This window comes from Tupaia chinensis, unplaced genomic scaffold, assembly GCF_000334495.1.
Source record: "Tupaia chinensis unplaced genomic scaffold, TupChi_1.0 Scaffold000362_1, whole genome shotgun sequence".
NCBI classification, from domain to species: domain Eukaryota; kingdom Metazoa; phylum Chordata; class Mammalia; order Scandentia; family Tupaiidae; genus Tupaia; species Tupaia belangeri.
Window position 1 is genome coordinate 4,016,879 of NW_006159859.1, and position 16,221 is coordinate 4,033,099.

A 16,221-nucleotide genomic window follows, 5' to 3' on the forward strand; every position below is an offset into this window, starting at 1 on the left:
ACATAATGGAAGAAGAAAGAAAAAAAAAAAACTGGGAAAGGTTTTTTTCAACAAAAGAACCCCATTCTGATTGTACTAGCTCAGAAACTGTGTGTGTGTGGAGTACCTTTTTTCTTCCATATATGACCATCTCAAAACTTGCAAAAGATCTTAACATTTTTGCCTCAAGTTTAAAAAATAATTAATAATTAATGAATGAATTAAACATATCTCTAGGTAAAATTTTATGTAGGACATTTAAAGTAGTAATGATTGAAGCAATTTATCTGAAGTATACAATGTTCATCAATATTCATTTACCTAAAGTTAAGATAAGTATGAAACGTAAATCGCAACCTGTAACACTCTGAGCACTCTGTCCTGGCAAGCCAGCACGGGTGTGATGCGTGGTACTCTTTCCACTGGAAGGCAGATGACATCATTGATCTTGTCCCCAGAAAGGTAGTAGTGTTGGTCTTTGCAGTCACAATAATGGTTATAGATGTAACTTGCACTGAGAAAGAGGTCTGAGCCAGAAATGTGCCTGAGAATATTAAAATAGTAACTTAAAACATCCATATTTTTTGAAAGAGCACAGATAATTCCCCAGTTTTTTGTAGAGAGGAAAACAAAATGGTTTACTTATAAACAGTTTACTACCATTTTATCACAGATAAGGAACACAATTTTTTTTTCTCGGTTTCCCCATTTAATTTCTAACGTTTTCAGTATAACAGTTTTCATTTTTGAAAACTGAAAATTAGGACTTTTTTTTTTTTTTAAGGTTTTTGCCATAGGGCACATGTGCTTGCCAGAGACAGGGAACATGAGAGGGAAAGTGAGAAATCATCCTCTCAGGTGGATGACCATGCCATAATCCCTTCTCCATTCTTCTCTTGAGATTTTAGAGACACGCACACACATGCCTGGTATGGTTTTCAAGCTGCCAGGTCTGAGACTTGAACCATAGTCGGCCATGTAGGAGTCCAGCACCTTACCTACCACGCCACCTGCCGACCCTGAAAATGAGGATTTTAAAGCTTCAGATTTCTCAAGAAAAACTAAACTCAGAAAAACTGAAAACAAACACAAGATAGTGATAATTGGCTTGTCTATATATGGAGACAAAAAGTAACTTTTTAAACATGTGTATGAGGTACTAAGCACTGTCTTCAGTGATTTACATGGTTACCTCAATTAATCCTCATACCCCTATACCCTAGGAGCCATTATTATCTCTGTCTGCATGAATATGAAATGTTATGTAACTTGCCCAGCAACCCAAAAGTACTAAGTAATGGGGTGGACTACAACTCAGCTGGTTTTCCACTCTGGAGTTCATTTTCTTTCTGCTATACCACATTGCTTGGGAAAGCTCACCTAAAGTAAACTTAGTTTAAACTAAATGATAAATGGTGAAAAAGCTATTTCCTTAGAAATTTACCTTGAAAAAGGATGAAAATAAGTGCATTTAAAAGTATATTTAACAAAATTTTGATAATAATCACAACTATGTTCTTTCTAATTCTTAGACTGAATCAACTTTTCATGTGAGGTGGAGCTGAATTTTTTAAAAGTTTATTTATTTATCCTTTCCGTGAATGAGAGAGAGAGAGACAGCACCCATAACAGGGTCTGCCACAATGCATCCCCTGCCTCAGCTAAAGTTTTATAGTCCAAATATCAGGAAACAAGCTATACATCATAAGGAATTATGTAAATAGCTGTGCATTATACAGAACTGAAGAATCTGGCTGCTTGTACAACTTGGCTACATCAGATTCAAATGAAGAACTGTAAACCCACACACACACACACACACACACACACACACACCCCTACCCCCAGTTATTCTGATTTAATAATCATGAGATGGGATAAGGAATCAATCGTTTAAGCTTTGCATGGTTCTCCTAAGTAGCAGATTTGAGAAACACGGAACCAGAGTGAATTCTGATCCCCTTTCCAGCCCCCATGATTTAAAACTAAAATTTTAATTGCAAACTTTCACATATTAGGAAGCTATGTTTACATGAGAGTCTTACTGATTCACCTGAAATTATACCCTATCAGTAGTCACCGACTTTGATTACTAGCTTTTTAACATGAGGATGCTTCCTCTAAACCAGAACTACCTAAGACAGGCAAGGAAGAGGAACCTATATATTTGGAGATTTCTTTCACTTTTTTTCTTTATATCTTAATCATGAATCTAAACAACCATATATTTAAAAATGAATACATAAATACTATAAAGTTTTTACAAAGAAAACAACAATTAAACAGCTGAAACAAATCAGTTTTGTATGGAGTCTAGGTCAAATTAAGCTTCTGACTAATAAAATACCCTTTGTCATTTTGATTTCTCTGAAAAGCCTATTAACATATGATACATAGGGTCACCTGGGGGTACGGTGATTAAAGCAGCTAGGTGTCACAGTAAACCCCCCCACACACACACACACACAGACACAGACACACACACACACACCCCTACCCCCAGTTATTCTGATTTAATAATCATGAGATGGGATAAGGAATCAATCGTTTAAGCTTTGCATGGTTCTCCTAAGTAGCAGATTTGAGAAACACGGAACCAGAGTGAATTCTGATCCCCTTTCCAGCCCCCATGATTTAAAACTAAAATTTTAATTGCAAACTTTCACATATTAGGAAGCTATGTTTACATGAGAGTCTTACTGATTCACCTGAAATTATACCCTATCAGTAGTCACCGACTTTGATTACTAGCTTTTTAACATGAGGATGCTTCCTCTAAACCAGAACTACCTAAGACAGGCAAGGAAGAGGAACCTATATATTTGGAGATTTCTTTCACTTTTTTTCTTTATATCTTAATCATGAATCTAAACAACCATATATTTAAAAATGAATACATAAATACTATAAAGTTTTTACAAAGAAAACAACAATTAAACAGCTGAAACAAATCAGTTTTGTATGGAGTCTAGGTCAAATTAAGCTTCTGACTAATAAAATACCCTTTGTCATTTTGATTTCTCTGAAAAGCCTATTAACATATGATACATAGGGTCACCTGGGGGTACGGTGATTAAAGCAGCTAGGTGTCACAGTGCAAATTGTGTAATTTGAGTCCCTGATGACAAAGCTAGAAAAACATGCCAGGTACATGTATGTACATGCCCAAAGTCCCAAAAGAAGAAATGGAGGAGAAGGGATTGCAGCATGACCATCCTCATGGGGGAGTGATTTCTCACTTTCACTTTCCCTCTCTGTCTCTTTCCACACATACCCCCTAGCAAATTAAAAACATGAAAAGATATGAAACTTAATCAGAACCTCATATTATAAATGGATATGAAAAACTTTTAAAAGAGAAACAAAAACATACATAGCTTTAATGCTTTCAGTGAGGTTTGTTTCAAAAGAGAGGAACTGTTTTCCTCTCTTGGTAAAACCTCTAACTTCAGATCCTGCAGCAGTAAAAATTTTCTCCTGAGGTGTGTTAAGAACCCCTCCTAATTCCAGCCTTGAGATCTTCTGGCCTGGTAAAGTCTTGAACACTGCCTGCAAAAATCATTCAGGACAAAAAGTAAGTACACAAGTGATTTTGCTGTATGCATTTTCCTTTACCATGAAACGTGCTATGCCTTTAAACTAACACAATATTTAAGTTCCACTATATACAAACACCTTTAGATAAAAATCTATTTACTTTTGTGGGTATCCTGGGTTTTGGTTAAATACCCTAAAATTTTGGGATATCCCCACATATATTTTAAAGACATCATTTTTTTTTTTTTTGGAGAGGTTTTCACTATAGGGCGCATGCGCTCGCCAGACAGACAGAGACATAGAGACAGAAAGCGAGAAACCACCCCCCAGGGGGGATGGTCACACCGCAATCCCTTCTCCTCCATTCTCCTCTCGGGATCTTGGGCACGTATGCACACGCGCCCAGCATGAGTTTTAAGCCACTGGGTCCAGGACGCATACCGTGGTCGACTACATGGGAGTCCAGCAACATAGCCATTATGCTAACTGCTGGTTCCCAAGACATCATTAAAGTCTAAATCCTTGCAACTCAAAGTTAGATTCACTAAGTAGCACTATTAGACATCACTAAATTTATTAAAAAGGCAAAATTTCTGGCTCTACCCCCTTTTCTACTGTAAGATCATCTACATTTTAACCAGATTCCCCCAGCTGATTCCAATACACATATTAAAGTTTAAGAAGTACTGATTTAGAAAATGCTCCTATGGACACAGAAGTTCACTTGGCAAATTCTTGAATTAAGCCCAGTGGACATGTTTTCACACTTCAATCATCTTTTTAAAATGAATCTCTCTTGGCTTCTTCATAATTTTTATAAATTTCAGTAGGAAAGGAATTCAGGATTTACTGAAAATGCAAAAATATAACCTAATCCCTATAATCATGTCTCTATTTAACAACAAACAACTTTTTTTCTGATTATTTTCTATTTTGTTATTTGCATAGTTCCATCCCCTTCTCTCCATCCCACCTTCATGACTTTATATATAGAAAACAAAATATCTGAGAGGATGTATCAATAATAAAACATTGGGTTTCTGATCGTTTTCATTCTCCTCGGATTTTGGTAGATTCCACACAGCAAATAATGAATATCAAAGTCTACTTCTCAGACCTACCACCTGTAAGCTATGACCACGAATATGATGATATAACAGTAATCACTTCCTTGGTTAGGCTACATTAAGTGGAAAAGGTGATGGGATGGTTACCTCCATGGTTTCATTATATTAAATGCCTGGTCCATCTTGGTGGACTAAAGAGATCATCCTTTGGCCTTGAAGAATTAGGTTACTATGCTGTGAAAGGACCACATGGCTTAGAGCAGCCCCTTCTCACAGACAGCGATAAAGCAGGGATCTCAGTCCTACAATAGCAGGAACTGAATTCTGCCAACAACCGCATAAGCTTGGAATAGAACCTAAGCTATCTGTGGAAAGGAACATAAGTCTAGCTGACATCTAAACTGCAGCCATCTGAATATTTAATTAAGCCCAGACTCCTGACCTATAGAAATTATGAGATAATAAATATATGTTCTGTAAGTCTCTAAATTTGAGGGACTTACAGAACATGGCATAGAAAACTAATACACCATGATTCAATACCAAAGGCACTCTCCAACTAGCTAGCAATGATTCTTATGCCACCTGCAGTGTCACACTTCACATAACCATTTCCCCCATGACCCATTTCCCAGTCTGTTTTTTAGGACATTTTTAACCTAGGAGTATTCAGGAAGTATTCTCTTTTAGAAAAAAAAAAGCTATACTAACCACTGCTTCTCCTTTCTTCATGCCAAAGCACGTAACTACCCCATCATGATCTCCAACAACCACCTGCAATACATTGAAGAGAATATAAAATCACTGTTACTATGCCCTAGGAATTGTGTTTGGGGAAACAAAGGTAGAGATCAGAAAATGTAGAAAAAAGATAATCCTACAAAGAATAAAAAAGACAAAAACAGCAGGCTATGAGAGTTTTCCAACAGATTATCAAGTAAGGTTGTAGCTGACCCATGTAAACCTTTTTATTGGGAAAAAATATACTACAGTCAATATTGGGAAGATACGTGTAACTCAAAGAACCAGTAATCTCAAATAGCAGTTATTGGATGCCATACAATAATGCAGGGAAAAGGCAGACCAATGGATTCTAATAAAGCAAAGTATAAAAGGTTCATCCATATATAATAGTTTCAGATTCCATACTGCAACTTACACTTAGGAAACTACTTGTCACATTTAGACGTAGAATCAAATAAGAAGAGCCTTAACTATTGGGAAACGCTATTTACTCTTTCCTATGTTCAACTATGTATTCCAAACTGGATCTTCATTTATTTCAACCAAAACATTTGAAAGGTCTTCAAAAGTTCACAGAAAATATGTATTGTGAAAAACCTATGCAGAAATATCAACATTTTTTCACACCAATAGAAAGTTGTAGTTTAATTCCATTTTCCACAAACTGTTTGAAGTCCCTTCATATCACAACAGACTGAATGCAGAAAGTTAAATATAAGGATCCTCAGCCTTTGCTTATCCCAGACAGCAAGGAATTGGCAAAAATGTAACATAATGATATCATTCTCAATAATTTCTTTGAAAAAAAGCATTATTTTTCAGAGAAATATTTATATAAACAAGTAATGGGCTTATTAGGTTTTTAAAAAGAATACATATTTTAATCACTTCTCAGTTTTAATTTTAATACAGTTAAGTATTGACAGAAATAGCCTACATAAACAAAAGTTCTTTGGATTCTCAATAATTTCAGTGTGTAAAGGGGTCTCGAGACTAAAACCCAAAAGTCTGAGAAGTGCTGGTCTAATACACTTCATAATAAATGACAATCGAAACTTTTTAAAAAATAATTATTTATTTATTTGCTTTCATTTGTTATTATTATTTTCTTAATTTGACCAGAGAGAGAGAGAGGAAAAGTGAGAAAGCAAGACGCCAGGGCTGGGACTCAAACAGCAATCAGTTGTGTGGGAATTTAGCACCTTTAATCACCATGTCACCTGCTGGCCCCAACAATCAAATCTTTTGATTTATCTTGATAAAATGTTAATATATCAAAATAAAGTATTTATTTTGCAACTAGTAAAATATCCTACTAATTTACTAAAAAGTTCAGTTGTTTTGTGGAAATCAAAGGATCACTATTCCTATAAAACTAATTGAAAGCGGCCCTGCTGTGCTGCTAAGACACTGCTGTGCAGGCTGGAACCTCATGCAGTGACATGCTCCTATAACCCTGGCAACTCAGAAGATGGAGGTGGACAGACCAAAAGCTTGAGCCTGACCTGGGAAACACAGCGAGACTCTGCCTTAAATAAAGAAGAACCGCATGGTGGTTGGGGTGCTGGACTTCCATCTGGCTAACCACAGTTTCAATCTTAGATCTGGTGGCTTTCTCACCTTTTCTCTCTCTGTCTCTCTCTCTGGTAAGTGCATGTGCCCTATAGCAAACCTAAAGTAATAACAAATTAAATAAATAAATGTGAATAACTGAGTATGACCGTACATAGCTAGAGTCCCAGCTGGGAAGTTGAGTCAGGAGGATTGCAACTGCAAGTCCCTGTCTTAGAGGAAAAAAAAGGTGAGGGTGGCACTGACCCCACAGTGTTAATCTCTATGCATAGGAAGCCAGATCCCACATGGCTGACTGTGGTTTCAATCTCAGCTCCAGCAGCTTAATCAATACTCTGGGCATGTGTGCACACATGACCCAAATCCTGACAGGATGGAGATATGGAGGTAAACGGTCTGCAGTATGGCCATGCCTCTTGAAAGGTGTTGCTTGCTCTCTCTCTCTGGCATGTGCACATGCCCCTGGCAACCAAAAAAAAAAAAAAAAGATAATTCGAAAATAACTCAATACTGTTAGTTGAATGAAAAGTCCAACATCAAAAGACATAATGACTCTTAAAGCCATGAGAAGGTTTAAAGAAAGTGTTTTCTCTATCTCCTCTTGCACTATTTCTTCTTCCATATATATTTATAATCTGGTACACACAGTGTGAAATTCTTACCAAAAAAAAATGGAGAATAGCTCTTAAGTTTGTTTACCCTATTTACTAATTGTATGCATTAATTTTAACATCCAAGAAAATTACTGTATGTAAATGTGCCTTGACATTTTAACTTCTGTTCAAATTAGAAGAAATTATTTCTAACACTAGCAAGTGTAAATAATTCTTTACCAATAATGAAGGAAATAGGAGCCACTCTGCCCGAGCAAGGAAGAAGTGCAGAAATCAGTGGTGTACAATACCTTTTGAGTAGCTCTATGTTTTGATGCAGGAAGGAGCTTCATAGTCTTCTGAGAGGTCACTCCCACCTAAGAAAACACACCAGAGGCTAGTGAATGCTTTCTGACACACTACCATTTGAAGTTATTACTTCGAGGATAAAATGACCAGCAGATTCAGATCATAGGAGCCTTTTTTTGTTTATAATTACTGATGTAACTATTATTATCAGCAGTGAAATAACTTTCAAATGAAATATATCACAGAAGTTAGAATATAGGAAACAACCAAAAACAGTAAACTGCACCCTATAAAATTGTCAGGCCAAACATAATTATGTGACATTCCTGGTAAGGTGCTTCATGAAAAAAAGAATTTAAAGCCTCTTATTCCAGTTTCATACTGTTGTTGAAGATGTTTTATAAAGTGCCTAAAACTCTTTGGAAATATAGGCTGACTCTGTGGCACAATGGTAACTCTGCTTGAGAGCGGCTGGATACCACATGGTGACCATGGTTGGAATTTCCGGCCCAGCCAGCCTGAAACATGCTGTTACATGTGGGAATGCCAAAGATCTAACAGGACGGAGAAAGGGGACTGTGGTGTGACCATACCCTGTAGAAGTTATCTCTCTCATATTAAAAAAAAAAAAATCTTTGGAAATTAATTAAGGAATAAAAAAGATCTTTGGAAATTAATTAAGTCGCTAAAATGTCAACACGCTGATGGCAATAACATCCAGTCTAAGTGATGGTGAAGATTATTTTACAAAGGGTATAGAGAATGATAACAGATGCTTTGTACAACAGGAAACTGTCACTGGGGGGGTACAGCTAGGGGGAGGAGGATGGGAATAATGGGAGAGAAGCTGGAGAAAACATAGATGATGGAAGAACTTGCATATAGTATAGACACATGACTATTCCACATTTCAGGGAGCATTATAAGTTTAAATAATGTGTGCAGAGTTGTATATATGAAACATCTAGCAAGTGAAGTAAAAGCTGGCATGGTGGGGTGAAGCTGGAGATCAGTAAGTAGCCCAATTAAAAGGGTATTTCAATCATCCAAGCAAGAAAAACTGAGAACCAAACTGAAGGTAATAGAGGAGGAAAATGGGCCAGATTCAAGAAATATATAGGAGATAAAAGCAAAAAAAGGCCAGATGGTGATGCAGCAGTAAGTGGTAACTGCTCCCAAGACAATCCTACATGGGAAGATTTCCAGTTCAGTTCTTCAGTCTTCCCACCAAATAGGCTGGGGCTGGGGTGGATTGTGGCATCCCAACCCTGTGGGGGTACTCTCTCTCTCTCATTCATGGGCCTTATGAACAAAGGGATTTTTAAAAAATAAAAAATAAAAAATAAGCAGCAAGATGCGGTAACCTGTTAGGCAAGATACTAAGGTGGGAAGTACCTAGATAACCCCCAGGGAAACTGACCAAGTAAACGATTGCACCAGTAGCCAAAACAGGATGGCTGAAAGAGGAGAATGGAGCATTGCGAGGCGATTCTAAAAAGGATGGAAGAAATCCTGGAAGACACACCAGCTCTGGAGTCCGGGACTTTGATTCGAATAGCATCTCTAATATTAGCTGTTAAGCAAATTATTTACCATATCTGTGCCCCTGGATCCTCACACTTACAGTACCTACTTTGAACATCTGCATGAGGATTAAATGTTCATGTGTGCTCTTCTCTTCGAATAAACTACGGCTGATGCTCTATGCAGGGTCGTAGCTTATGATCTGGCTGGTGCAGTCCAGCTCTCAGTAAGAACCAGCGTCTAGCGCTGCGGAGAAGGGAGCAGGTAGCGATGGAGATTCAGGACTCAGGGGCCCACAGGTAGCTGCGGGCGGCCGGGAGGAGGTGAAGGACCTTGAGAGTAATCCGGTATGGGCCCGCGCCGGGGCATTCCGAGCATCCTCAGGACCCGCGGGCAGCAGCACTGAGGGACATGTGTCGCTTCTCCGCAAGTCGCCGCAGCCCGTCACAGGCCAGCCCGAGCTGCCTGCCACAGGGATGCCAGGAGGGCAGCGCCCAGCTCGGCTCCTTCGCCCGGCATCCGCTCCCGGAGACCCCACTGACGCCACCGCGAAGAACGAATCTCTCAGGGAGCGCGTTCGCCCAGCGCGGCGCCCGCCCCACCCCTCGGGTATACCTGTAAGTAATCCGTTCGGTTTAAAACCAGTTCCATGACGGCAGCACGGACGCGCCGGGCAGCGCAGGGCAGAAACAGGAAGGTCAGAAACTGCAGGCCCTCCGGCCTCGCGCTCCGCCAGGCAGGACGCCCGGGTCCGCTCCTACCCACAACCCCAGCTAAGCCGCCCCGGCCGGGGCAAGGGATGCACAGGCGGGGCGTCAGGGCAGCGGCCTTCGGCGTGACGTCACCACGCTCCAGCGAGTGGCCCCGAGATGAAAGTGAGGCCCCGCCCCGCCCCGATGGACCGCCCCCCCGCAGCCGCCTGCTCCAATCAGGGGCGGAGAGGAACGAAGGCCTCGGTCGGCGAGACCCGGGAAGGACGGTTGCCAGAGAGACCAGAGACGCGGTCCTGCCTCCAGCCTCGCTGCAGCCCAGACTGTGTAGAGAGCCAGGGTGGATTCTGACCTGTTTCACTCTGACACTGGGAAGCGTCCCACGAAGGATTAGGCTCCATCATTATAGACGTCACCTTACAGTAGAAATTCACCTTTTGGCCTTAGGGTCCGTTTACAGAACTCTTAAATTAGAACTCCAAAGAATTTTGTTTGTATATGTTATCTACTGATGCATACTGTAATTAGGCATTGCGGCTGACATTTTTCATTTTAAGAAATCTTATGACATAAATATATTAATGAAAATATAGTTTTAAAAATTAAATTGTAAAATAGCATTGTGTGCAAATCTTTTCTTTTTTTTTTTTTTAACTTTCTGTCAGCGGGCACGTGCACTCGCAGGGAAGGAGTGGAGGGTGAAAAATCAACCCCCATGCTTCCATTGGGGATGGCCACTACAATGCCAATACCTTTTCATCCATTTCTCCCTCTCTTCTCCTTCCTGGAATTTTGGACACACTCAGAGAGAGGGAAAGTGAGAAATTACCTACCCACAGGGATAGTCACAACACAATCTCTTTTCTTCCATTCTCCTCTTGGAATTTTGGGTACACATATATGCACGTGGAGGATTTTCAGGCTGCCAGGTCTGGGCCTCGAACCTGGTAGTCTGCCATGTGGGATTCAGTCACTTTAACTCCATGCCACCTGCTGGCTCCTGATATTGAATTTTTATAAAACTTAATATTTACAAGATTATAAGAATTATGTGTTCGACTCTGCAGTTTCCAGAACAGGCATTCCATTTTCCCACTGACTACAGGGTTCTAATAAAGAGGGCTGTCTAAGGGTTGGGCATCATCTGTTTCCCTTGTGGAGTTCTGGCAATGCATGGCAGCAACCTAAAAAGAAAAAATAATAAAATAATAAGATATCGAACTCATTACTATATTTTTGCATTGTAACAAGTAAACCATCAAAATATTGATAACCCAGTGAGGTGAGAAGAAATTGTCATTTTAAAAATTAACTTTGGAGGCGATCAGCAGATGGATTAATGGTTACATCACAGGATTCCCACGTTGTCAAACATGGTTCGAGTCCCAGACCTGGATGGCCACCCCATAATCCCTTCTCCTCCCTTTTCCTCTTAGGATCTTGGGCATGCACACACACTCGTCGCGATTTTCAAGCCACCAGGTCCAAGACTTGAATCAGGGTTGACCATGTGGGAGTTCAGCAACGTAACCACCACACCATCTGCTGGTCCCTACCCATTTCATTTTTTGTACCTAAGAAAGGGATGTGATTTATTATTTTTTAAAGTACTACATTTTGCTTCTAAATAATCAGCAGAGGTTCAAATTACTAATTTTAAGCACTTCTCAAATAATTAACAAGGGTCTTATCACAATTAAAAAAACATTAAATTAGATGAAATTTGCTCTAACAATATTTTCTCTTCTTAGACATTTCTATTTAATTTGCTAGAAAGAACATGTACTTACCCAAAGGGGAGGAGTGAGAAAGCCCCTCCAATGGGGGATGATCATGCCCCAATCCCGACTCCTCCATTTTCCCCTCATTTAGGGATTTTGTACACTTGTACACATGCGCCTGGAATGTCTTTCAAGACACCAGGTCTGGAACTTGAGCCATTTGGTTGGCCATCTGGGATCCAGCTAACTTAACCACCATACCACTGGTTGACCCAGACAAGTTTTAAGGTACTAAAGACATTGTAGTGGTCTACATAAAACTCAAAAAGATGACCACATTTCAGAAGTGGCAAAGACCATCCTGAGACCAATTTGAAGAATTATCATAAACTTCAATAACTGGCAGCCTTATTATAGTATTAGACAACCATTACGAGCCTAAGCTAAACAGTTTATGACTAAAAATATCATCAAAAGGAATTTAAATAAAGCTAAAACCACCAGTACAGTTAGCTGTAGTCAGTTGAGTGCCTGAGTTATGAAGATAATATTAGTTTCCACTAACATGTGGGACGAATTTGGGAATTCTCAAAATCTTGTTTGAAAAGGAAAAAAATTCATAGATACCCAGTTTATAATAGACTGATTAACAAAACAACAAAAAAAGAATGGGCAGGTAGGTAGTGTGATGGTTAAGATGCTGGGCTCCCACACAGTTGATTGCAGTTGGAGTCCTGGACATGCCAGGCCTACTTTCTCACTCCCCCTCCCCACCCCGTCTCTCTCCGGTCAAATTAAATCATAATAATAAATAAAATTAAGCAAATAAACGATTCTTTAAGAAATAAGACAGAGAAAGACGTTGTCTTTGATGATAATATCAACCCCCTGAAACACCTCTATGACCCCAGGTGCCAGGAAAATAACCCTGAAACATAACTTTGATGTAACATAGCCCTCTTTGACTGAACCAGTTACGAAAACCGGAACAGTTAAGTGATTTGTCCCTGGCTACATAATAACTATGTGGCTTCAATTCTCTTTAGGACTTGTTCATAAGACAATTTACCTTCCCACTTACCAAACCTGCTTTTCTTTTCTTTTTTTTTTCTTAAGAATTAGATGTATTATTATTATTATTTAATTTGCTATAAGGCAAGTGCGCCCACCAGAGAGACAGAGGGGGAGAAAGGGAAACTAAGAAAGCAAGCTAGCTGCCAGGTCCAGGACTCAAACCGTGGTCAGCCATATGGGAGACAGGCACGTTATCCACCATGCCACCTGCTGGCCCACCAAAGCTGCTTTCATTTGATTTACACATTTGAAATACTAGATATGGTAGTTACCCTAAATTTGCTTTCAGTACTAACAGCATAGAAACGTCACTTCTAAGTTTTTATCGTGCCCAGAACATTTTGAAGACACTGGATACCATTTTTCACAGTCTCCTAATTTATTTCAAGTTTCTGATTCCAAGCTGCTCAACAGATTGTAAAATTCCATTGAGTCGAGGGTGTCCGACCAGTTTAATACAGCAGGCTCTTACTGACATAGTACAGTACCAGACTTTTTAAACAGTAACCCTGAGAAGCAGTAGGAAGGGTGTCTTATCTCCCTTAGCTTATCTCAGAAAAGAACTAAGAACAGCAAAGGGTCCAAAAGTAAGAGATGTCACAAGGAGCGTCACAGGACTTTGGCGATCCCTGTATTACCTGTAAGTTCCAAAATGTCTTTTTTAGAGAAATCTTTTTTGGTCCCATTGGAATGCTCCCTTCCCAGAGTTGCCCCCACGGATTTCTCTGAGCTTTGCATTTCTAAATGAATCTGAGCAAGGACTAGATCCAGAGTTGCCTTTTACGTCAGAGGAAGTATTGATTCTGACAGCAGTCCCCTCACCCAATCCTCATCTGGTGCCAGTGCCACCACATTAATACTTTATGTCTCAGGGTGGCTTCCCTAGAGACAAACCTAACAAGATCTGATTTGTTGAGGAATTGCTCTCAGGAGAAATGGAGGAAAGAAAACAGGAAAAGGCAGTGAATACACTGGACAAAGATTCCATCTAGCCTAAAACTGGCTTCAGCCTAATCCTTTCAGGAGATGGGAACATGAATGCTCCTAAAAGTTAGACTCAACTTGAGACAGGGGCCAACCTTCCATGCGCCTGGCCTAGTCAGTCATTAGCCATGGGGAGGAGGTGGCTTACATGCAGGCAAGGCTGCTTCCTCTCTGGCAAGGGCAAGTCTCTGGAGAAGTGCTTAGCTGAGCACTGTTGCGGGTAGCCGGGAGACAGGTGTGCTGGCCAGGGCAGAAGGACCTGGCCAGGGCATCAATAACATTAATAGTTCCCACCTACCTTGTCATCACTCCTTCACTCAGGATAAAGATGAACCATTAAAACTTCGCAGGGTTATACAAGCGTAGTAAATAAAGAGAAACAACTTATATTAACAGTTGTGCAATTGTGGGGGGCCTGGACAAAAATGAAATTATTGTATGTATCTCCAGACCTTTCTGATCAGCAGATCCCAAGGATCCTACCTTGAAAGTCACAGCTGAATCTGCTACTTCTCTTTCTTTTCCTTTAAAAAAATTATTTAATTTCATTTAATTTGACCAGAGAGGGGGGGAGAGAGAGAGAAAGTGAGTTAAGCAAGCCATCAGGTCTGGGACCTGAACCATGGTCAGCCATGTAGGAGTCCAGCACTCCCAACCACCACGCCACCTGCTGGCTCTTTTTTTTATTCAAACAATTATTTAATTTGTTGAGGTCCAAGGGCTCAAATCATTGTTGGCCATGTGGGTGTCCAGCACCTTCACCACCATGCCACCAGCCAGCCCCTATTATTATTTTTTAATTTGCCATAGGGCACGCATGCTCATCAGAGAGAGACAGAGAGAAAAAGAGAGAAAGAGACGAAAAGTGAGAAAGAGAATTGCTAGGTTTGGGACTTGAACTGCAGTTGGCCATGTGGGAGTCCAACATCTTAACCACCATGCCACCTGCTGGCCCCAAATCTGCCACTTTTTCATTCAGCATCTTTTCAATTCCAATTAGGAAGATTACTAAATATTCTGTTCGTCAGCTACAAGCAAACATTTTCACTCACACTTGGCATCCTAGACAAAACTGTGAAACTGAAAGTATCATCCACTATGAAAACTCCATATTGTTACTGTTCAACATACACTGCAGTAACATGTGACAATGAAAAATTCAAAATTTTATTCAATTCTGGGACATGACATAAAATACATAAAATCTGAAAAATGTTTAAGACAAATACTACTAGCATAGCACAAAAATTAATGAAATATTCTACAAGGGTAGCCAATAAAAGTATATAGTTCCTCTCTTAATTTGTTTATATTCCCACAAAGTAGATTTAAGAAATAATCTTTAATTGTCAGAGGGCACATGTGCACACCAGAGAGAGTGTATGCACCCCTCCCCCAGTAGGACGTGATCATGTTGCAATCCTTTCTCCTCTTTCTTTTCTTCCTGTCAGGATTTTGAGAATATATACACACAGACTTAAGTGTGCTTTTCAAGCCACTGGAGCTGGGACGCAAACCACAGTCAGCCAGATAGGCTCTACCTCACTAAGCACGGTGCTGAACTGTTGTACTACACAACTGGCCCAAGAAGTAATCTTTGAAAAGCTTTATGGAGTTCCATTTAATGTTCATTTTTATTTTCATGTCTAGAAAGCCTTCCTGAGTTACAGTAATGACTTTTACCACATTTGACTGGTTTTGAAGATGGATGAAACTCTTGGAGCCATGATCACAATTTGTATCCCTGTAAGACGTGGCAGGAATGAACTAGAAGACTCAGGAGCGCAAACATAACTCCACGAGAGATTTATTTATTTATTTTGTTTGTTTGTTTGTTTTTCCTTTTTTGCAGAGGTTTTTGCTATGGGGCGCATGCGCCTGCCAGACAGACAGAGAGAGACAGAGAGATAGAAAGCGAGAAATCACCCCCAGATGGGATGGCCACACTGCAATCCCTTCTCCTCCATTCTCCTCTTGGGATCTTAGGCATGCACGCACATGCGCCCAGCATGAGTTTAAGTCACCAGGTCTGGGACTCGAACCGCGGTCAACTACATGGGAGTCCAGCGACACAGCCATTACGCTAACTGCTGGTCCCTCTACGAGAGATTTAACCCTAGCAGTTACAAAAATACTTTGAGTGTTTCGTAGTCTGTGAAAAGACCAGGGAAGGCACTGGCCTCTCTCCCCTTTCCTATTAAAGTCATTAGGCATGGTGGGTATTCCCAGAAATCAGCTTGTTGCATGGTAAGTCGGGTACAAATACATCACAATCTCCTCTGTGTGGAATGGAACTGGAATCCTTTGGTAAGAAAAAAATATGCTGATCGTTATAGGCGATTATGGCAAGAGATGATTCCAGGAGAAATGAAACACATCTGGTCTTGCCTGGCTTTGTCCTTCCAGA

At 40.2% G+C, this 16,221-nt stretch overlaps 1 protein-coding gene across 1 annotated transcript in view; it reads right to left on the reverse strand.

The window, feature by feature from the left end:
* BBS7 (Bardet-Biedl syndrome 7) overlaps positions 1-10,148 on the reverse strand; it is a 34,388-nt gene extending 24,240 nt beyond the window's left edge. Inside the window, exons 1-5 of the mRNA XM_027773677.1 lie at positions 9,941-10,148; positions 7,804-7,869; positions 5,295-5,357; positions 3,353-3,528; positions 337-523 (exon numbers count right to left, since the gene is read on the reverse strand). Coding sequence (XP_027629478.1) covers positions 337-523; positions 3,353-3,528; positions 5,295-5,357; positions 7,804-7,869; positions 9,941-9,976 — 528 coding nt within the window. The 5' untranslated portion in view covers positions 9,977-10,148. The remainder of the gene's footprint in view (positions 1-336; positions 524-3,352; positions 3,529-5,294; positions 5,358-7,803; positions 7,870-9,940) is intronic.
* Between the last annotated feature and the right edge of the window lie 6,073 nt (positions 10,149-16,221).